Source organism: Natrix helvetica, assembly GCF_964273705.1.
Source record: "Natrix helvetica genome assembly, chromosome: W".
Taxonomy (NCBI): domain Eukaryota; kingdom Metazoa; phylum Chordata; class Lepidosauria; order Squamata; family Natricidae; genus Natrix; species Natrix helvetica.
This window is the reverse complement of record NC_138555.1, coordinates 45,895,501-45,919,088: the sequence shown is the minus strand read 5'-3', so window position 1 is coordinate 45,919,088 and position 23,588 is coordinate 45,895,501. Positions and strand designations below refer to the sequence as shown.

At 48.4% G+C, this 23,588-nt stretch overlaps 2 protein-coding genes across 3 annotated transcripts in view; both read left to right on the top strand.

The window, feature by feature from the left end:
• The window catches only part of LOC309400680 (proline-rich protein 12-like), a 199,026-nt gene that overhangs the window by 164,431 nt on the left and 11,007 nt on the right, over positions 1–23,588 (top strand). The gene's annotated exons all lie outside the window — the stretch shown is intronic.
• On the top strand, positions 8,652–10,938 carry LOC309400682 (lamina-associated polypeptide 2-like). 2 transcript variants are annotated; one of them, XR_014176692.1, is made up of 3 exons: positions 8,652–9,839; positions 10,344–10,516; positions 10,859–10,938. XR_014176692.1 is itself a non-coding variant. In XM_081969279.1 (2 exons), exons 1-2 carry the CDS (start codon positions 8,758–8,760, stop codon positions 10,405–10,407), a joined length of 1,146 nt encoding a protein of 381 aa, XP_081825405.1. In that variant the 5' UTR covers positions 8,652–8,757; the 3' UTR covers positions 10,408–10,682. The 2 variants fall into 2 exon arrangements, 1 of the variants encoding a protein (XP_081825405.1); XM_081969279.1 differs by lacking the exon at positions 10,859–10,938 and having other exon boundaries at positions 10,344–10,682.

Genomic DNA, 23,588 nt, shown 5'->3' with positions numbered 1-23,588 from the left:
CCCACTGCTCCAAGGCATGGCATCAGGAGCCCCCCTCCTTTTGCTCTCACCGCTGCTCCATGCGTCAGGCGCCTCCTGGTGGCCGACCAGACTCTCCGATCCCTGCTCAGAGTCAGAACCCTGCCCAAGGTCCTCCTCATTCTCCAGAGCCGACTCATAGGGACCCTCACTCTCGGAGTCTGGTGGCAGCTCCAACGGCTCCTGCTGGACCACAACACCTCACAATACACCGACCAGCGTCTAACAAAACAGAGAGCTAACAGTAATTCTGGCTCCCTCTTATGGCTGCTTGAGGTAACAAACCAATTACATCTCTTAATCATTTAAAGTAACAGTAAAGTAATCATAGCTTATATACATTGCCAAGCCAAGCCTAGGGTTAAATCCCTAACAAGAGTGCACATAGTTATTATAGGCAACGTCTGCAAAAGGCAGGAGGTCAGTCCAGTTATCTTGTTGATAGCTAATAAACCATAAATAAATAAATAAATAAATTTGGATTTATTAGCCGCTCCCTTTCCGGGCAGGACTCGGGGCGGCGTACACTAAGACATATATAAACATACATATATACACAGACATACATGCACGGAGGAGGTAATAGATTAAAACATTTAGACAAATTAAAACCATTAACATGCCCCGTTGAATAAAAACCCAATATACAATAAAAATTTAAAATTTAAAAAAGACAGTCAGGAGGGATATGAAAAAATTACGGTTGAGCCAGGCCGGATAATTGAAAGAGGTGGGTCTTCAACTGTACACAGAAGGAGCGGAGATCGGAAATAATCCTGATGTCACGGGGGAGGTCATTCCACAGGGCTGGGCCCATCACAGAGAAGGCTCTGCTCCTGGATGTCGCCCCCCGACACTGTTTGGCGGACGGCACCCGGAGAAGTCCCTCTCTGTGTGAGCGAATTGGTCGTAGGGATGTGTGGGGCAGGATGCGATCCTGCATGTAACTAGGTCCTATGCCATGAAGCGCTTTAAAGATCATAATCAAAACCTTGAAACGCACTCGGTAGACCACAGGAAGCCAGTGCAGCTCGCGCAGGAGAGGTGTTACAGGGGAGTATCTAGACCTCCCCATAATCACCCGCGCGGCCGCGTTCTGGACCAACTGTAGTCTCCGAGTGCATCTCAAGGGAAGCCCCATGTAGAGAGCATTGCAGTAGTCCAGGCGAGACGTCACTAGCGCATGGGTGACTGTGCGTAGGGCATCCCGGTCCAATAAGGGGCGCAATTGGCGCATCAGGCGGACCTGATGGAACGCCCCCCTTGCCACGGCTGTTACATGGTCATCCATGGACAGCCGGGCATCTAGGAGGACGCCCAAATTGCGCACCTGTTCCATGGGGGCTAGTTGCACGCCCCCAATGGCCAGAGATGGAAGCACCTGGTTGAACCGGGGGGCCGGAAGCCACAGCCACTCCGTCTTGGAAGGGTTGAGTTTTAGTCAGTTGCCATCCATCCAGACCCGTACGGCCTCCAAACACCGGGACATCATTTCGACGGCCTCATTGGGGTGGTTCGGGGTGGAAATGTATAGCTGAGTATCATCAGCATACAGATGATATCCCACCCCAAAGCCACGGATGATCTCGCCCAGCGGTTTCATGTATGTGTTGAACAGGAGAGGCGAGAGCACCGATCCCTGTGGCACTCCACATGTGAGTGACCTCCGGGTCGAACTCTGCTCCCCTGCCAACACACGTTGCGTCCGGTCAGAGAGGTAGGAGCCAAACCACCGTAAAACGGTGCCCCTGACTCCCAACCCCTCTAGCCGGTGCAACAGGATACCATGGTCGATGGTATCGAATGCCGCCAAGAGATCTAATAGGACCAGGATAGAGGAACAACCCCTATCTCTGGCCCTCCAGAGATCATCAACCAATGCGACCAAGGCCGTCTCCGTGCTGTGCCCGGGTCGGAAGCCGGACTGGCGCGGGTCTAGATAATCATTTTCCTCCAGGTGACGTGGGAACTGCTGTACCACCACATTCTCTACAACCTTCGCTAAAAAAGGAAGGTTGGAGACAGGACGATAATTGGCTAGGTCCGTTGGGTCCAGGGAAGGCTTCTTGAGCAGGGGCCTCACCACCGCCTCTTTCAAGGCGGCCGGTAGAGACCCCTCACCCAACGAGGCGTTCACTAGGCCCAGGAGCCAGTCGCGCGTAACCTCCCAGGATGCCAGTACAAGCCAGGAGGGACACGGGTCCAATAAACATGTGGTGGGTCGCAGACGTCCACGCAACCTGTCCAAATCCTCGATGGCAACCGAGTCAAACTCCTCCCAAAGCGGTCCCTCAAGACTCGCCACGGGCGTCTCTACTGGACCACTGAAAGGGGCCCATCCCATCCGGATTTGAGCGACTTTGTCCTGTAGATATTTCCCAAACTCCTCTGCTCTGCCCTGTAAAGGGGCTTCCCGCGGTCTCTCAAACAAGAGGGAGCGAGTCACCCGAAACAGGGCGGCAGGGCGGTTATCTGCGGACGCAATAAGAGCGGCACAATATTGACGTTTGGCCGCTCTTAGTGCCACAAGGTACGTCCTCAAATAGGCTCGTGCCTGTGCTCGGTCAAATTCGGAACGGGAGGATCTCCAACGACTCTCTAGGCGTCTCTTGTGGCGTTTCATCACCCTTAGCTCCTCAGTAAACCAAGGGGCCAGGGTGGTTCGTCGCCGCAGGAGAGGCCGCAAAGGCGCCACCCGGTCTAGGGCCCCGGTAGTCGCACTATTCCATGCGTCCACCAGGTCCTCTACTCGAGGGCGGGTCAGATCCACAGGAGGTGGCCCAAGCTCCGTCTGGAACCTATCTGGTTCCATCAGGCGCTTGGGGCGGAACCATCTAATGCCTTCCGGTTCCGCCTCCTCGCGGTGGGGGGTAGCACCAGGGAAGTCAAGCCGGAGAAGTGAGTGATCCGACCATGACGGGAATAATGGCTAGATCCCCTATTCCCAGATCACTCGTCCACTGGCCAGAGACAAAGACAAGGTCCAGCGTGTGGCCTCCCTCGTGAGTAGGGCCCTGAATTAACTGGGTCAGGTCCATGGCTGTCATGGAAGCCATGAACTCCCGAACCCCCTCAGACGCTTCTCCCATCGACGGCAGATTAAAATCCCCCATCACTAACAGTTTGGGGGTCTCAACCGCCACCGATGAGATCAGCTCGAGGAGTTCAGGCAGGGCCGCTGACGTATAGCGAGGAGCCAGGTATACTATCAGCAGGCCCAACTGCCTCCCTGGGCCCCATCTCACGACAAGGGACTCACACCCGGATGTCTGTGGCACAGTGAACTCTCTCGGCTCTAAGTCTTCCCGGATAATCACTGCTACCCCACCACCCCTTCCCTGGGCCCGAGGCTGGTGAAATGCTCGATAACCTGGCGGGCACATTTCCACGAGGGGTAAACCACCCTCGTGGCCCAACCAGGTCTCGGTTATTCCTGCGAGGTCCGGCTCCCCCTCCAAAATTAGATCGTGGATGAGGGGGGCCTTATTGACAACGGACCTCGCGTTGCATAACATCAGTCTCAGGCCTTGGGTCTGTAGAACCTGACCACCTAGTATGCAGGGGTTGGTACGAACGACCGGGAATGACCAAAAACCCCCGTCTCCCAACCGACTACGCGCTCTTGATCTGTCCTCGCACCTGCCCCTCCCCACGACCGTTGGTATCAAGGAGCCCTGCACAGGAATGCTACCTTCCCTCTCCTCCCCCACTCCGCTCCCTCCCCCCTCGACCACACCTAGGTGCCTGGCTCTCCCATCCCTCCTGACTTCCCCCCCCACCCCTGGAACCCCTTACAACTTTTAAAAAACAATTAATTAAAAAACCCCTCAGTGTGCGCTTCCTCCACCTCTCTGGGTTAATGAACCCGTCCTCGAGGTGGGCCCTTGAGAGGGCAGGAGGCCATAGCTGCGAGAGGGGGGACTCCCGCATTAAAATAAGGTCAGACCTCGTATACATAATAAATGGTAAATAATAGATACATAAATACACCGGGCTAAAGATGGTTACTGGGTGCTAGAGGTGTTAAATAAGTCTACCCCTTAAAAATCATGACAGAACGGCAACCAAGATTACAAGATGAAAGAGATGAGAGAGATGGGTAGAGAAATAGGTAGAAGTGGTTAAAAAAATAAGTAGGGCCTATAATCTACAGTTCTTAATAGTAGGGGGTTAGGCAGATCTTAAAAACCGTAAGAGAGTGAGCAGATAGTCCATAGCAGGCGGGGGGGGGGCTCAACAGCTCCCCATAGTCCTTCCATGCCCCAGATGGTAAGGGGTTGAGTCGTCCTCAAAGTTTGTACAAAGACAAGCGGATCATCCATACTGGGAGGGAGGTGGTGTCGGCGGCTCCCCGTGAACCTTTCAAGCCCCAGCGTCGCCTAAGCGCTATTTCAGGCGGCCTCTGTTATTCAATCCACATTTCAGGCGGCCTCTGTTATTCAATCCACATTTCAGGCGGCTTCAGTTATTCAATCCACACCTTCTGCCGGCCTCCGGCGCCCTCCAGCAACTCCGGCGACTCAGATGTTACAATGTTTCAATGTTTCAATGTTACAATGTTTCACGCCCAGCTCAAACCTCCCACGACCTCCACTGGGCTTCTGGTAGGCTCGGGGCTCCCAGCAGGTCCAGCGGGTCGGGGACTGATGTTTAGAGCCCCCGATGATCTTCCAGGCCGCCTCTGCCACCCCCGCCTCCCTTCGCCTTCTCTCAAGTGAGGACGCCATCGTATCCCCGTCGCTAGCCGCTCAGGGCGCTCAGGGCGTCGCTGGTCTCACCTCAGGCTGTCGAAGCTACCGTGGCAAACCATCTTAAATATTGTTCCAGAACCAAGTTCAGTCTCTCTGTCAATCCGTTACTCTGAAGATGATGACTAGAACTTAGGCCTTGGCCGGTTCTGAGAAGGTCCAAAAAGGCCTTCCAAAACTTTGAAGTGAATTGAAACCCACCCACCCCACCCCCGATCAGATATTTTCCTTTGTGGGAACTTATGTAGTTGATAGATATGATGCAGGAAAAGTCAATGGGGAAGCCAGATTCACTTAACAACCTTGTTACTAACTTAACTGCAGTGATTCACTTAACAACTTTAGCAAGAAAGATCATAAAATGGGGCAAAATTCACTTAACAAGGAAATTCACTTAACAAGGAGGACTACCTGTATTTTGTGATTTTCTCCAGTTCTTCTATTGTTTCGTCACACAGTCAGCCTAATGTTTAGAGTGGATTTGGCATTTTGTCTACCTATCGAGTCCTTTCCAAAGGATCTGGGATAGGCAGATGTGGATGTTTGATGGTGTTACAGATATCGTTGCAGGATGGAAGCTGTTCTGAGTAAAGCCACCTTTCGCAATTGACTGATGGTGAGTTTGTCAATGCCAATGGTGTTCAAGTGGTGTTCCAGTTGTTTTGGGATTACACCCAAGGCACCTATTACTATTGGTACTACCCTTGCTTGCCTTTGCCACAGTCGTTCTATTTCTATTTGTAGGTCTTTGTATTTTGTTATCTTCTCCAGTTCTTTCTCTTCTATTCTGCTGTCTCCAGGCACTGCCACATCCACTATCCAGACTTTTTTGTCTTTCTTATCGACAATTGTTACATCCGGGGTATTATGTGGTAGGTGCCTGTCTGTTTGAACTCTAAAGTCCCAGGCCAATTTAACTTCTTCATTTTCTATGACTTCCTCTATTTTATGGTCCCACCAGTTTTTGCTTGCAGGCAAATGATATTTCTTGCAGATCTTCCATTGCACCATTGTTGCTACTTTGTCATGTCACTGCTTGTAGTTGGTCTGTGCAATCTTACTGCAGCAGTTTACCAGGTGGTCCACTGTTTCTTCAGCTTCTTTGCATAGGTGGCACTTACTGTCTGTTATTGTCATCTCAATTCTGGCTTTGTATGCATTTGTCCTTAAGGCTTGGTCTTGTGCAGCCAGAATTAGTCCCCCAGTCTCTTTCTTCAACTTTCCTGCTCTTAGCCATTGCCAGGTCTTGTTATTATCTGCTTTCCCTGCTGTTTTTTTTAATGTACTGGTCATGTAGTGCATTGTCTTCCCATGCCTCCATTCTGTTCTTCATTTGGTCTTTTTTGTAGTCTAGTTTGGTCTCTCCAGTAGTCAGTTAAGCCTTCCTGGTATACTAATGTCAGTGGCATCTTCTTCATTGCCCTTCAGATATTCTTCCAAAGCCATTTCTTCTTCTTCAACCATCTGATGTACTTGCAACATTCCATGCCCACCTATTTGCCTTGGTAGGTAGAGTCTGTCAATGTCACTGTGAGGATAAAGGGCATGATTCATTGTCATTTTTTCTGGTCTTCCTATCCATTGCTTTTAGTTCTGCTTGAGTCCAGTCCACTATTCCAGCTGTGTATCTAATGTCTGGAATTGCCCAGGTGTTGATTGCCTTGATGGTGTTTCCTCCATTGAGTTTGGACTTTAAGATCTTCTTCACTCTCTTGCTGTATTCACCTCTAATCTTTTTCTTGACTTCAGTGTGCTTGATATTGTCAGCTTGAAGGCTACCCAGATATTTGTTCTAATGGTCTTCATACAGACTGTTAATGTTATTTTTTGGGGCATCTTGATTCCTTCATTTTTCACTATTTTTTTGATGTTGTTACAGATATCGTCGCAGGATGCAAGCCTGCATTCTCCTGTGCACTGCTTGGAGAATCCAAGCATGGGTTTAATTTTGTCCATTTGCCTAGAGACTGAGTTAGGAAAAAGTCTTGACCATGCCTGCTCGGGCTGGCAATGTTCAGTTTTTTAACTCAGTCCAGCCTTGGAGAGATGTAAATGATTTTTCTCTAATGCAATCTAGACAAAGATTACTCATAGCTCAAATTCTCAATTTTATTTATTTTCCTTTTTGACCTTTTGGACCTTTTCGGCTTAGTTGTCGTGTTTTTTGTTAATCTTTTGTTTTGTTCAAGCTGGAATTTTTTGTTTTATTCATTGGCTGCGGGTGAGTGTGCTTGTTTCCCCGGTCCGCTGGTTAGAACCGCCACTACCCAAGTGCGACTGGACGGCAGAAATTTTAATCGCTGCCCCCCTTGCGCCAAGGAGTTTTAGCAGCCGAAGATACTACCTGATCAGTTGGGCTAGCCTCCCTTAGCCCTGCATTGGTTTTGGCGACGTTCGAAGAGCCGGTATGGCGGTTTTTGTGCCGCTTCATTGTTGTTCATAGCTTCAGGAGCTGCGGCGATTGTTGTTCGGAGCGTGGAGGAGCTGGTACGCCGTTCCCACTCCATTTGGCTGTTGGTTTGAATTCCACAATTTCTCACAATTTTGTTTTTTGCTGTTCGTGCCATTTTGGTGTGCTGCGATTTTGAATTGCGTGGCGGTTGATTTTGGCGCCAGGAGGGTCAGTTCACCGCTCTCGCGCTGTTGCGCAGATCGATTCCTTCAGTGTGGTTCATTGTTCCAGAGTGCCTTGAGGCAGTTTTTTTCTTTTTTTTTGAAAAAGATTTTATTTAGTCTCCGAAGAGAGGCGTGGGAGGAGTCACACATGGGTATTAACACAGCCCTTTTGCCCTGGAGGCTGAGGTAAATCTTGAGGCCACACCTCCGTACCTCCTCTGACCTCCCAGATTAACCTCAGCCTTCGGCCCAGAAGGAGTGTTTTTCCTGACTCTCCCTCTCTTCGAAGACTTCAAGGTTTTTTTCCACAGGTTTTAGGTTGCTTACCTTCGGATTGCTTCTTCACCCCTCCTCATCCGTGCTCGTCGCAGCTAGCTCCAAATCCTCTCCGCTTGCTAGCGCAAGCCCCGGGCGGCCGCGTAAGAGGGGAGGAAGCCCCGTGCCGCGAGGACCGCTGAGGCGGCTGCGCGCCTTCCAGGAGACCTTCGCTGGACATCGTTGGAGCCAGGAACTGAAGGATCGGCTCCCAACGCTTCTGAGTGGCGGAGAATCGGGCCATCTTAGCACCCCCGCCATCTTGAAAAGAGCACGTGGGAGAGCGCGTGACCGGCGATCCTCCTACGGACGCCGAGAGCGCTCAGAAGACTCCACCGAAGCCAGAAGAGGATTCAAAAGGCCTGAACTCTGCCGGTGATCCGGGGAGGGCCAAAACGCGTGGGGAGCCAGCGATCGGGCCGCGGATCGGCGGCAGGGACTGCTAAGAAGAGCGCTGAGCTTGTAAGAAGCACGCACACAGCAGCAGAGGCCGGCAGAAGGAGGAGGTGGTGAACAACGTAATTGTGAGTACCATGGCAGAGGCGGCGAGGAGCAGGGGGACCAGGCCTAGATCCCCAGGGGGCTCGGATCCGGGAGAGGGGACCTCCAAAGGGCCCCCAGCCACCAGAGGGTGGTCCTCCGCTAGGCAAGGCCACCCCAGAGCCACTAGGAAAAGAGACCACCTCTAAGGAGGTACGGGTAACCAGGGCCTCTAGGAGAAATTTCAGGGCCACCATCATCCTTCTCCTTCCAGATCCCGCTCCCCTCGCAGACTCCCTGCTCTGAAAGAGGCCAGGTCTGGATCCCCAGCCTCCCCTAGGGGCTCAGGCAGAGGACCTAGCTCCCTATCGCCCCCCCATCACCTGCTCACCCATCAGAGACACGGGGAGACCCCTTTGGGCGCAGGGCATCCAGCCCCGCTAGGAACTGACTGGCCCCCCAATCCCCTGTACCAGGGGAGGGGTTGCAACCCCCAGATCTACACCCTGCCCTCCCTGAGCTTCCTGAAAGCTTCCAGGAGGTTTTAGCCAGGGCTATAGCTCAGGGGATAGCCTCTGGGATGAAGCACCAGTCCCAGAGCTCCAGAAGAAGGTCTTCCCGACATCCTGCCAGAGGTCATCAGGATCACCCCAGGTCTTCTGCCCCCATGGAATCCAGGTCTCCCTCCCTCTCCACTGCCAGCGAGACCTCGGAGCTGGAGGAGGGAGAGTTGAAAGAGATGGGGTTTTCGGAGGATGAGGATGCCCAGACCCCTGAGGCGCCAAATATTACCGGGCTGTTCCCTCCCTCTTTGTTTATTTCTTTACTGCGTAAGGCCAGATCCACGGCAGACCTGGACTCTCCTACAGAGCCCACTCCAGCGACTGCCACCCCCGGCACAGGCGGGGGGAACAAAAAGGGACCCTTCCACAGGCCCCAGGCGGAAAAGGAAGAGATCCCTACTCCAGACATGTTTTTAGAGGTGCTTAAATCCCAGTGGGTTAAGCCAGGATCTTTCCCTAACCCAGGGGGCAATGAACGTAAATTTTATAATCTCAACGCTACCTTTGCCCAAGCTCTGCAGGTACCGCCAGTGGACACTCCGGTCGCTAGTTTGGCTTCATCTTCCGCAGTAGTGACTGGAGACATCTCTAACTGTCTCAAAGCAGGGGACAAGAGAGCGGAGATTGTTATGCGTAAGTCATTTCAGGCGATAACCTGGGCTATTAGGGCGGCTGCGTCCGCTTCCTTTTTTAATAGGTCCACAGTCCTATGGTTGGAGCAACTAAGAGACAGGACCCCGGCCTCAGAAGTACGCCTGTTGCAGGGCATCTCCAAGGTGTTGGCAGCCACCCAGGTTTCGGCAGACGCCACCTTGGACGTGGTTAAGTATGCCTCTAGAGCTTTATCGTTCTCTGTAGCATCCCGGTGCCTGCTGTGGCTGCGCAACTGGCAGGCAGAATCTTGCGCAAAGTGGCACCTGGCAGGAGCTGACTATACCGGGGACAAGCTGTTCGGCTCTTTGCTGGATCCCATTCTTGTGGAAGACAAGAATAAGCGTAAGGTCTTCCCAGCCACGACCAGGCGTTCAGAGCATCGACAGGCTCCCTATCCCAGGAGAGCACCCTATCGTCCACCAGATTCGGACTTCCAGAATCAGAGGTACACGGCTTCCAGGTTTCCCAGACAGGGGGATAGGCAGTTCCCCAGAGACAGATTCAGGGGCCAGCAGCAGGGCAAGCGGCCCTTTCGAGGGGGTGGCGGCCGTCCTTTCTGCAGGTTCAAGTGACCCGGCCCAGGATCACCCCATCGGTGGTCGCCTCTCCCTATTTGCAGATGCCTGGAATTGCGTTACCTCGGACGAGTGGCTCCGCCAAACCGTTAGGCTCGGGCTCCAGCTGGAGTTCCGCTCACAGCCCCTGAATAGATTCCGAACCTTCACCTCTTCTTCAGACCCGGCCAAACGGGCCCTACTGGGCAAGGCCATCAAGCATCTGCTGGACATCAGGGCAGTAGAGTGGGTCCCAGAGGGGGGAGAAGTGTTCGGGCTTTTATTCTAACCTGTTCCTGGTTCCCAAGAGTTCAGGGGGGTGGAGAGCCTCAACCTGCTCAACTCCAGGGTGGTCTACCGTAGGTTTAAGATGGCCTCTCTTAAATCCATTTTAGAGAGTATCCGACAAGGGGACTTCCTGGCCTCCATCGACCTCACGGAGGACTACCTACACATTAGAATCGCTCCTGAGCATCGTAGATTCCTGAGGTTTTCCCATGAGGGCAACCACTTCCAGTATAGGGCCCTTCCCTTTGGGTGGGCCTCAGCCCCCAGGACCTTTACCAAGGTACTGGCCGCGGCTGCGGGTCACCTTCATTCCCTCCCGGTCCGGCTTCATTGCTACCTTGACAATATCCTCGTCCTAGCCAGGTCCCCAGCCAGTGCCGAGAAGGACCTAGGTCTCACCATCGACACCCTAAGGTCCCTGGGGTTCTCGATCAATCTCGAGAAGAGCCAACTAGCTCCATCTACCAGGCTCCAACACCTAGGGGCCATCATAGATTCGGTGTCTGGAGAGGTCTCCCTCTCCCAGGAGCGTAGGGACAGCATTGTTCAGGTGGTGCAGGAGTCACGCTCTGTTCCTGTAGTTCTTCTTTCCAGGCTTCTCGGAAAGTTCATCTCTTCATAGGGATCGTACCCTGGGCTCGCCTTCACGCCAGAGAGCTCCAATGGTTTCTGCTTCCACACCAGAGAGCCGGGACGAGCGACGCCACCTTCAAGGGAGGAGGGTTCTTCAGGGAGTCTTAGACTCTCGTGGGGCTCAGGCCCAGTGATCCCTCCCAAGGACATCTAGCTTTGGTATGTCCCATGTGTGACTCATCCCACGCCTCTCTTCGGAGACTATCAGTTGGTCTTACCTGAACTGCATGTCTCGAAGATGGCGTGGGAGTAGTCACTTCCCCCCCGTTAGGGCACCCCGCGCCAGGGGCCTGAGTTAGTTCAGTGGTCAGTCAGGGACCAGGCAGAAAGGATGTGTGTGTGTTTTATCTGTCCCTTCCTCTTTCAGGTTCTTTGCTACGACCATCGGTTAATCTGGGAGGTCAGAGGAGGTGCGGAGGTGTGGCCTCAAGATTTACCTCAGCCTCCAGGGCAAAAGGGCTGTGTTAATACCCATGTGTGACTACTCCCACGCCATCTTCGAGACATGCAGTTCAGGTAAGACCAACTGACATTTTTGTTACATAGTAAAAATTCTTTTGTGAACAGTGTTGTCTGAATTCCCCCTTTAACATTCCCACCAAAAAACAATTCATTTTACATTATATTTCCATTATTTCCAATTTTAGCCATATTAGTTTTCTTCTCATATTTTCCAATTTCTAGTTTTTAACATGTACAAACAGTATAATTTTTCTTTCTCTTCAAAAATGAACAATTTATCATTTCTTTTCCATCTATTTTCCATTAACAATATGAATCTTCAAGTTTCAAATTTCAGGTTTTATATAATCAACATAACATAATTATTTATCAGCTTTAAGGTTCTTAATATAATTCCCACATATTTTAATTAAAACATATTTTTACCTTGTTTACAATATTTCTTTCTACAATATATCATTCAACTATTCTCCTACTTCTAAATTTTATTTGCTTTTTCTTCTTTTTATGTGTCTTATATCTTTTCTTCTGCATTTTCCCTCTCACTTTTCGATAGATTTTTTGAGTATCTCTCCCCCAAATTTCTCTTTCTCATCTCCCATTATTTTTCTCTTTATTTTTGGCTAATTTCTTTTTCGGATATCGTTTCCCTTTTTTCCTCTCTGCTCTCTTTGTGCCTTTACCCCATTGAGTTTCATTTTCCATTTCTATCTTGTTAATTTCTTGTTCATTTACATTGCTTGTCTGTTCCCCTCCGGTCTCCACTTTCAACAATTTTTCTGGTTCCTTTTCTACCTCTTTGTTACCTTTTAATGTTGCTCGTGCACTTTTTAACATTTCCAACTCCTCAAACATCCCACCCTCCATGATCAAATTTAATACAATTTTAATATTTTTATATTTTACCACAATTAATTTAGTCCTCCTTAGTTCTTTTCTTTGATATCATATCCCAAGATGTCAGGGGTAAATTGAGCCCTGTAATTAATGAGGTATGAATCGTGGCATTTCCTTGAAGCATACTTCTTAAATAAGCAAAATAAACCCGAGATATATTCTAAGAAAAACATTTTATTGTAAATATAGGAATGTGTACATGCGCAGTGAAGCTGAGATAAGAGTCAGTTCATTCTACCGTATAACCTGGAATGTAAGCACAGCTGGCAAACCAAATAAACGCAGTGACACCCCTTCTTTTGCCAGTTGAGCGGACATCAGGTACCTCATCAAATAAGGCACATCTTCTTACGCAGATACTTGTGTTGAGCTGCTGAAAGCGGTTTGTTGAGCATGTCAGCAATTTGATCATGTGTAGATGCATATTGCAATTTAACAAAACCTTGTTTAACTAATTGCTTTATGTTTTGATAACGGATGTCAATGTGTCTGGACCTAGAACCTGTGAAATGTGACTCAGAAATATAAACCACCGATTCATTGTCTTCCATCACGGTGATCGGTCGAATCGGACGTGTCCAGATATCTGTGACCAAAGCATCAAACCATGTTAGAGAATTACATGCATCTGAAACACAAGCATATTCAGCTTCAGTAGATGAACAAGAAACAAAATTCTGTTTTCTCACTTGCTAGTAAACAGGACATCCATCATATAACCTGAAGTACTTTTACGTGATTTCTTATCACTTGCCCAATAAGAATCTGCATAACAACATAATTCTGCATAATCAGTATGTGTTGGTTCTAACAATAACTTCATGTGTTTAGTGTGTTTCAGGTATTTCAATAACTTCTTAACGCATGTCCAATGAAATTGTGTTGCCTTACCTACGTGTCGTGATAAGAGATTAACACTGAGTGCAATGTCGGGTCTGGTCCAACTACTAATGTACAACAGTGACCCAATGACTGAACGATAAAGTGTTTGGTCCTCGAACTCAGGACTTGATTCATGTGTCAAGTTGTGAAAATCTGTTTGCATGGGTGTCTTTGTTGTGTTAGCATCCTTCATATTGCAATGATGCAGAATGTGGTCAATTTTATCCTCTTGTGAAAGACTAAACCCCTTCTGTGTTTTGTCAATCTGAACACCTAAGTAAGTGCTAATATGAACTAAAGATTTCAATGTGAAGTATCTCTGCAAAGCTTTAGCAAAAATCTCACTCATTTTCTTATTTGGACCAAAATAAACAATATCATAAACATAAACAAAAATTATCTCATATGCATTGTTAGATCTTTTTGTGAACACGCATTCATCAGTTTCGGACTTAATAAAGCCCATTGAATTTAGTTTGTCAGTAAGACATAAGTACCACATTAAACCTGACTGTTTCAGACCATAAAGACTTTTGTTTAGAAACCAGGTATCCCCTTCTTGCTGTCGGAATCCTGGAGGGCCTCTCACGTAGATCTTTTCATCTGGGTCAGCATGTAGATAAGCCATGTCAACATCGAACTGGAAAACTTCTAAACCAAGAATAGTTGCAGTGGCTAAAGCAATTTTTACACTCTCAGTTCTGACTGTTGGTGAGTAGGTGTTTGTGTAGTCCTCAGGATAACGTTGAGCAAAACCCTGAGCTACAAGTCTGGCCTTGTACAATGACTCAACATTTGGCTATTTTTTTATTTTGTAGACCCATCGAGTGCCAATGACTTTTTTGTTTGCTGGAGGTTTTGCAGGTGTAAATACATTAAGTTTCTTTAAACTGTCCATTTCATCCTGCATTGCTTCATACCACTTCTCTTGCTCTAAATCAGGAAGATGCTTGATTTGTGTGAATGTATCAGGAGGAAGTGTAACATTGCAAATCAAAGGCAAAGGTGTTTTTGTCAGTTGCCATGAATATCGCTGTGGAGGGATTTCCTTTGTGACCCTCTTGGAACGTCTCGGAACAACAGTCCATTCTTCTGCTTCGTCCTCGTCCTCACATTTGTCGGTAGCATCAGCATCCGCGGCTCGCGAAGACGGAACATCAGGTTGAGAAAAACTAGTAGATGGAATATCTGCCTGTGAATCTTGGTCATCAGGCTGCATGGCATCTACAATATCATCTCTAGGAAAATAAACTCCAGGATCATTGGAATGAATCCTGGACCAGTCAACATCTTCCTCAAAATTAGCAGATTGGGAAATCACAATTACATGTTTAGAGTCAATAAATTTGCTCCATTTTGAATTATCATCAATACCCATAAATCTCAGTCTCTTTGCTGCTGGACCTCCTTTTCTTCTTTGAGCTAAGGGAATGTTCACCATAGCGTATGAACCAAAAATATGGAGGTTCTTGAGATCGGGCTTGTAGCCATACATCATGAAGAAAGGAGTCTGATTTATTACACTGCTCCAAGTACGGTTGACAATGTAATTTGCATATTTGATAGCTTCACCCCAGTATGGGTTACTGAAATTGGCGTCTTCTAGGAGACAACACATCATGGTTTGTAGGACCCCTTGTCTTCATTCTGCGACTCTGTTATGAGCCAGTGTGTACGGAGCGGATGTCTGATGAAGAATTCCATTCTTACGCATCCAGTCCTGGAAACGCTGAGACATGAATTCGGCACCACGGTCACTCTGGATTCTGGCGATGCGAACTTGGTGTTGGGTAGAAACAAGAGCTGCAAAGTCTTTAAAGATCTGAAAGGTCTCAGACTTCTCTTTCATAGGATATACATATCCATATCTAGAGTAATTATCAACAATTGTTAGAAAATATTTTTTACCACCAAGTGTTGGTGGAAAAGGACCCACTATGTCAGTATGTACCAAATCAAAAATGCGTGTTGACAGGCATGTAGCGTGTTTGGGAATGGCTGCTGCTTTGGATTTGGCTTTCTTGCAGACGGCACAATCCAAAAACACCTTACATCCCTTTAGATCCAAACCTTTTGCGAACTCCAGCATTTTCCTAAGAACACGGAAACTGGCATGCCCCAATCTTCTATGCCACTTGTGGATACACCTGGAATGCAAAGGTTTACCAGTTAGTGAATTTTCAACATTAACAGTTTCATGAGGAACCTCAGGCTTGCTCTGAGCAACCTGTTTCCTTATTTTCTGTTTGTTGGCTTTTGGAGCCTTTGAAGTAGCTACAGGATCTCTCACTGGAACATCTCTCTCTGTGCCTGTGCTCTCCTCTTTTGGAGTTTGTATTCTTGCCTGTGTTTGTGGTTTAGGCAATGGTTTTATGTCATAAACACCACCAATTAGCATGGTTTCAGCAACAATATCTCCATTTTTAACTATGTAACTTGCTTTTTCGAGGTGGTGAACCTGGAACTTTAACACTCTAGACAAGTGACTTTGACTAAGCAAATTACTAGTTGCTGTAGGTATGTAATGAACATCAGGGATGAATGCATCGAGCTCTTCAACATAAACAGTTCCTTTTCCCATGACCTTACAAGGATGATTGGAGAAAGAATGAAGTTCACGTAGTTCAGGTTCAGGCTCGTGCATCTCTGAAAATTTCCTTTCTGTAGGTAACATGCAACGCTGCACCACTGTCCAAAGTCCACAAAAGCTGTCTGTTGTACTCTGGATCAGGTTGTGGATCGTTGGTTAAGGCCAATGTGGCAAGTGGAGCTTGTGGATCACGCCTTGGACCACGACGACCTTGTGTTCCACCTCTACCTCTGCCTCTGGAGTCTGTTCCTCTGGGCTGGTATGTGACGGGAGCTGGAACTCATTAGGGACAATCCCGGGTGTCATGTCCCACACGGTTACAGATGTAGCATCTTGGCATCCTTGGAGCGTAGGCTCTTCCTCGGAAGGGATGTCTAGCTGGAGCTCTTGATGCGGGCAGTCCTCGCAAATGCAACATGGCTAACATTAGGGCCCCCTCTTCAATTAAGAGCCTGCAAACATTGTCCACTGTGCGTTGAGCAATAGGCACATGGTTAATCTTTGCAATGGTATCTTTCCATTCATAATTCAATGAGTTAATGATAATGTTGATCATTTGAACATCATCAATAAAATGGCCTCTTTCTCTCAATTCTTTTCTCATGCCTTTCAGTTTGGTCAAATGTCCACCAATTTGTTCACCAGGTTTCAATCTCGAACCATGGAACTCAGACATGAGCAAACATGAAGATTCAATTGAAACGGGCCTGTAGCAATTTTCCAATTGGACCCAAATTTGTTGGGCTGTTGCATCAGGCAGAAAAGTAACCTGCAGTTCAGTATCCATGGATATCAATAATGTTGTGCAAGCCTTAGTCTCTAAGTATCTTATTGCAGGAGTCCATGGCTGGGCAGGAGGATTAAACACCATACAATGGGTACTTTCTCTGCAAAGCAAGATTGTAACCTCACTGACCCAGGCCTTATAATTCTGTCCTGACATTTTTAATTTTGACTCACCAGTCAATGGAGTGACAGAAAACGCCTGTTGAGGAATGTGCATTTGAAAAGCTTGTTGTGCAGGTAAAAATGCTTGTTGTTGCACCTATGGTCGCTGTAATCGAAACTGTGGTTGTTGTACTACAGCTGGGGCTGGGGCTTGAGCAGCAATATTAACATGGCTTGCTGGAGGCATTAAGTACTGTTGTGCTCCATCAAAGAAGGCACCAGCACCACCAGGGGGTGCTGAAAATTGGGCCTGTGGAGGCACTTGTTGCATTGCAGCCTGAATATCTGAGTAATTTAATGACATGTTTGATAAAGTCTGTTGCAATGTTTGTAATTGCTCCTGGATTTTAACATGCATGTCGGCTCTCTGTAGCAAATTATTTCTGACAGGAGATGGTGCTGCAGTTACAGTTTTTGGCTGTAATATTTCTGCCTGCGTGGCATGTGCAATTGGAGAACAAAGGACATCACGTGACAATTGTGGCGTGTACACAGTTCTCTGTTCTGATTTGCCTGACACAATATCCTCCAGGGGGTGTGCCTTAGGCTGTGAAGAAGGAGCCAAGATGGCGTTTTCAGAAATTTGAAAAGCAGGAGAATCCCTCTTATCTGACTCGAGCATGGAAAAAATCTTCTTGGCCTGGAATATTTCATGTTCAAAAAATTCTATGTGATCACGATAGCTTTTTATAGCTTGCTCAGAGCTTCAGGGAGAATTATACATTTGTCTCTCTGTGTTGGAGTGAAATTGCTCCGGGTGTGAAAGCTTTGGCCTGGCACCAAGTGTTTCAAAATCTCCAAGAAGTGTTTGGGAGCATGCATAATTATAAGGAGGCGTTACTGAGCTCGGTCGGAGCACGTCGCCTTCAGAAGCAGCCCTTTCTTCTTGAGACCTGTGTAAGAACGTTTCTCCCATGGATGTTTCTCCACCCAGTCCGGTTGCTGAAGCAAACGGGGCTTCAAGAGTTGTAAATCTGTGTAAGATGCTTTTCACTTCTTCATCAGAGAGACTAGAGCCATCGGAATGTGTTCTAAATTTCTTTTAATGTTTCGGCATCTTAGAAGTGATTTAAAATCAGCGTTCCTCAGTTGTGAGATAAATCATCTGTCTAAATTGGCCTAGGCGCTTCTCTTCAAAGTAACAAGCAAGGAAAAAGCCATAAATCAACCATCCTCTTGCTACCATTTGTCAGGGGTAAATTGAGCCCTGTAATTAACGAGGTATGAATCGTGGCATTTCCTTGAAGCATACTTCTTAAATAAGCAAAATAAACCCGAGATATATTCTAAGAAAAACATTTTATTGTAAATATAGTAAAAACAAAACTTACTAAGTTAATGATTACATTTTGGCAGAGTTCCTGTCTGCCTTGGCAGATGGACAAAAGAAAGTAAGGTGAAATAATAATGATGAAGGAATGTGTACATGCGCAGTGAAGCTGAGATAAGAGTCAGTTCATTCTACCATATAACCTGGAATGTAAGCACATCTGGCAAGCCAAATAAACGCAGTGACACAAGATAATCCAATCCTTTTCCAAACTTCAAAAGTTCTATATTTTCTTCCAGTGTAGACAAAGTAAAATCAAGTAAAAAGACGGACCACACCCTTCTTCTATCCCTTTGTTTCAAGATGGTATTATGTCTCCTCTCTCCACTAGGTGGCTTTTAATGTTCCTTTATGTAATCAGATCACTAATTTGTCAAATCTTATCAGTAGTCGAACCAAAAATTCAAAATCCATATTCCAATTATCCTGATCTTCCCTCTTTTTTTTCTCTTCTTTAGCTTTAGGTTTTTCCAATTCCAAATTTATTAACAAAGTTCTTCTTGGTCTCAGTACTCTCTCACCGATAGCTTTCCCCTCCTTTCTTTCTGTCCTCCGTATTCCAAGTGACATTTAGCCGCTAGGTTTAGTTCCGGAAAATTTTTAAACTCCAAAGTTTGTTTCTCTTACTCTTACATCGGCCAATCTTCCTTTGGATCAAACACTCTGTCCACTTCTCCGCACCTGCACAAATCTTGTTCCAGATGCCCCGATTCCAGAGCGGTCATACGAAGAAGGGCTACACCCCTGCCGCTGATCTCCAGAGAGCTTGGAATCGGACTTGTTGGGGAGCTTGCCGCGCTCCCCGCAGATGTCTGAAATGCCTCTCCTTGTGCCCCATCCTTACAGGACAGTTCTGGTCCACAAAGGACCTTGTGAAGTATTAATACCAATTTATAATGCCTTGGTAAGGCCACACTTGGAATGCTGTATCCAGTTTTGTTCGCCACGATGTAAAAAAGATGTTGAGACTCTAGAAAGAGTGCAGAGAAGAGCAACAAAGATGATTAGGGGACTGGAGGTTAAAACATATGAAGAACGGTTACAGGAACTGGGTATGTCTAGTTTAATGGAAAGAAGGACTAGGGGTGACGTGATAGCAGTGTTATGATATCTCAGAGGCTGCCACAAAGAAGAGGGAGTCAAACTATTCTGAAAAGCACCTGTGGGCAGGACAAGAAGCAATGGGTGGAAACTAATCAAGGAGAGAAGCAACTTAGAATTAAGGAGAAATTTTCTGACAGAACAGTCTGTCTGCTTCTCTGCACCTGCACAAATCTTGTTCCAGATGCCCCGGCTCCAGAGCAGTCATACGAAGATGGCCACCACTGCTGCCGCTGATCTCCAGAGAGCTTGGAATCGGACCTGTTGGGGAGCTTGCCTTTCTCCCCGCACACGTCCGAAACACCTCTCCTTGTGCCCCATCCCTACAGGACAGTTCTGGTCCACAAAGAACCTCTCAGCGACACCTTGCCGCCTGGGTTTTCACATACCTCATCAGAGCTTGCTATTTCCCCAGCCGTTCTCGCCGTAAAGGTTCTTGGTCCCTCCAGGCAGAGTTTTTTTCTATCGCTGTTTTGCATGAGTGGAGTTTGGCTGGACTATTACTGTGGTTTGGAGTAGGCAGCCTGACAGCAAAATTTGCTTCCACCGCTTCCCTGGAAGGGCCCGGTTATACAGAGAGCCTAGTTTTCTGTTGCTCAGGGCCTTTCCATTAATTGCCAATCTTCCAATTGCTAAGGCACTACATCCTACAGGTAGCTCCTAGAATGGTTGATCATTCCATCTCTGGTAGCAGTACCGGGGCAGAGGTTTCCCCAAGAACGCAACCCACCCCAGGGACATCCAGTGCCAGGGTGGGCAGACCCACCACCAGGGGCACTTCCAGCAGGTCCCGGGCAAGCAGGTCGGTGGTTCAGGCCACTTCCACTGCGCCTGATAGGGATTGCTAAGAGGGGGAAGAAGACATGGGAGAAGCAATTCTCCAAGGCCTCCAAAAGAGCACAGGTCAGCAGCTCTCCTCTGCCTTTGGCATTGGAGACTCTCTCCTCCCACTCACAGCCTGATTCCCCCCCCCCCCTGCTCTGGACACAACTCAGGGATGGTCCCCTGATGTCACCATTCCCCAGGGGTTATTAGTGGAGGAGGTTGGATTGGGGCCCGCTTCCCCAGCTTGTCTCTCAGGGGTGGGTCTGGCCCCCAATCTTATGACCAGGCACTCAGCACCAGTGGCTACCTTCTCCCCCACAGCGGCGGGGCTCCGCCCTGAAGAGGAACAACCCATGAGTCTTCCTAGGGAGATTCGTGATCTCATTGCGAAGTTTCCAAGAGTTGCCCTAATTAATTTACGAGCCCCGAGACAAGGTTAAAAAAAAACCCATTCATTTATTAGGACTAACATCTTGGCACGGACTTCTGTGTAGCTGAAACTAAATCACACTTAATGGCATCTGACCTTTACCCCTGTGCCCCCTCCTCTCTGGCTGAGGTCATCAATCACATTCTCCAACAGGACATTATGGCAGGTTTCTGGACGTGCGCATTCACATCCCAGGACAGAAATATGAGACTTTTACTCTGGCCAAAAGTATGCATGGCATTCCCCCCCCCTTCTCAAGTTGATAATAGTCATGGAAACGCCTTAGGCATTGACATCCGGCTCCCCTCACTTCCTGAAAGCAACCTGTATAAAACAAAGCAATTTGAGTACAGGTGTATAACTTAGGAATGTGTCCCTCCCCCAGGCTTGCTTGGATTTTCTGCATGGAATTTTGCTATAAGGCGATCAGCCTGGATATTTCTACTTTTCACCCAAGATGCCTCTGACAAGGGGTAGCCGTTCCATTTGATTAAGTATTGGAGTTGTCTCCTGTGCCGCCTTGAATCAAGGATACGCTGAACTTCATAATGGGTTTGGCCCCCTATGTCCATAGGGCCCAGGGGCTCCCGGGGTAGTGGTCTCAGAGTGGATCCAATCACGGGTTTTAAGAGGCTGCTATGGAATGCTGGGTGTATCTTCCCCAACAATCGAGGCAGTTTCAATTGCACTGTGACTGGGTTGATGATCTTTACTATGGGGAATGGTCCCATAAACCTTGGCCCCAGTTTCTTGCTAGGCAGTTTTAATCTCAAATATTTTGTGGAGAGGTAAACCTTCTCTCCCACCCGGAATGGCCGTTGCAGAGCCCAGTGTTTGTCTGCCTGTTTCTTATAGGTTTGTGCCGCTTTAGCCAGTGCCTTTTTGACATTTTCCCAGGTTGCTTTCAGCATCGACATCCAGTCAGCCAAGCTGACTGAGGAGGGGGGATCCCTTGGATACTCAGGCATTGGGATGAAGTCCATACCGCTCACTATTTTGAATGGCGTGAGTCCTGTGCTACTGTGGACAGCATTATTGTATGCGACCTCAGCAAAAGTTAAAAGGTCTGCCCAATTGGACTGCTGATAGTTCACGTAACACCTCAGGTACTGCTCTACCATGGCGTTCAGTCTTTCTGCTGCCCCATTGGTGCTCGGATGAAAGCTGAACTAAGACCCTATGATGATCCAATGGACCGCAGGAACTCCCTCCAGAACTTAGCCGTGAAATGGACCCCTCTGTCTGAGATAATTCTTCGAGGTATTCCATGCAGTCGGTAGATATGCTTCACAAACAGTTTAGCCAGTTTGTGAGCCGAGGGTAGTCCGCTATAGGGTATGAAGTGTGCCTGTTTGGAGAACAGGTGTATTACTGTCCAAATCACTGTGTTTCCCCCACTTTTTGGCAACTCTACTATAAAGTCCATTGCGATCTCCTGCCACGGCCTCGTTGGCTCTGCTACTGTTTGCAGTAGTCCGGGGGGGTTTCCTGGTCGTCTCTTCATTGTGGTGCAAATGGTACAACTGTTCACGTAACTATCTACATCTTTCTTCATGCCAGGCCACCAGAATTGCCTCCGGGCTAAGTGTAAAGTCTTTAGGAACCCAAAGTGGCCTGCTGGTTTGGCATCATGACTCCTCTGGAGAACTAGGGTACGTGTACGATGTGTTGCTTGGTTTGGAACCAGGGGTCTGCTAGCAGTTCAGTTTTGAGCCTCGTGGTTAGGTTGCTTGCAAGTTGGTCTTGCCGGTCACGGCGTTGCCGTCTGGTGGTCACTTGGGCAGCGGTTTGGGTAGAGGGAATGATGGCGTCCACTACGTGCTCCCGTTCGCATTTGTACCGAGGCATGCGGGAGAGGGCATCAGCTAGAAAGTTCCTCCCCCCTGGAATGTGCTTTAAAACAAAATCAAAACGGTTGAAGTATTGAGCCCTTCGGACTTGTTTGGGTGATAGCTTCCGTGGGGTCCGAAGCACCTCTAGATTTTTGTGGTCAGTCCAGAATTTGAACGGTTTCTGGCCCCCTTCCAGCAGGTGTCTCCAGGTTAGCAGTGGCCATCTCACTGCGAAAGCCTCCTTTTCCCATGCAGCCCATCGTCTCTCTGTGTGAGCTTGCGGGAGGTGTAGGCGCAGGGTTGTAAGTTTCCTTGGTTGTTTCTTTGGAGTAGCACCGCTCCCACTGCCACATCGCTGGCATCTGCCTGGATCACGAAAGGTTGCTCGGGGTCAGGATGCTTCAGCACTGGCTCCTTTGCAAACATTTCTTTTAGTGTCTCGAATGACTCTTGGCAGGTTAGATCCCATGGTTGGGGTTGTCCCGGATGAGGTTTCGTTCCTGGGGTCCCTGTCTTCAGGAGGTCTGTCAGGGGTTTGGCAATCTTTGCAAAGGAGGGGATGAATTGCCTGTAGACGTTCGCGAACCCTAGGAAGGTTTGTAGCTGTCTGCGGGTGCGAGGGGGATGCCAGCTTAGGATGGCTTGCACTTTCGCTGGGTCCATCTCTATTCCCACATTTGACACTCGGTAACCCAGGTAGTCTAACCGTGCACGGTGGAATTCGCATTTTGATACCTTGACTGTTGTGGCCCAGCCGTTGCCGTTGCCGTTGCCACCAGACTCCGAGAGTGAGGGTCCCTACGAGTCAGCCCCAGAGGAGATGGGCGACCCTGGACAGGGTTCGGACGCTGAGCAGGGATCCGAGAGTCTGGTCGGCCACCAGGAGGCGCCTGAGGCATGCAGCAGCGGTGAGAGCCAGAGGAGGGGGGCTCCCGATGCCATGCCTTGGAGCAGCGGGGAAGACTCACGAGACAGTGAGTCAGAACTCAGCAGGGCGTTTCTGGACGCCCGTTACCGGCGCGCCCACAGACACAAGGAGCATGGGCGTAATTATAGGCGGTAAAGAGCTCTCAGCTGCTGTTTGGGAGGCTCCCTTTCCAGGTTATAAAAGGGTTGACTCCGCATACGCCCTTTGCAGCAGTCAACAGAAGACTTATGCCAGAAGTTCCAGTCTGGAAGTCTAGCAAGCTGGATAGCTGCTTTTGTGTTCTGTTCCTGTGAGCTTTGTCTTGGTGGCTTGCTGCCACGGAACCTCTTGTTTGTTTGTGCAATAAACCTTGTTCCCTTGTACTGTACCGGAGTGTATGTTCTGTGTGGGCAACGGAGGAAGGGGGGTCAGAACACTTGACGTACAGGTTGGCTGCCAGAAGTTTCTCCAGTACTTGGCGGACCAGGGGTACGTGGTCGTCCATGGTCTCCATG

Excerpts from the sequence above, each read along its gene's own strand:
- LOC309400682 (XM_081969279.1), top strand. The coding sequence starts at position 8,758 with ATGAAGCACCAGTCCCAGAGCTCCAGAAGAAGGTCTTCCCGACATCCT. Across the intron at positions 9,840-10,343 it reads TCGGACTTCCAGAATCAGAG|AGAGTATCCGACAAGGGGAC; the intron begins GTACACGGCTTC and ends AATCCATTTTAG.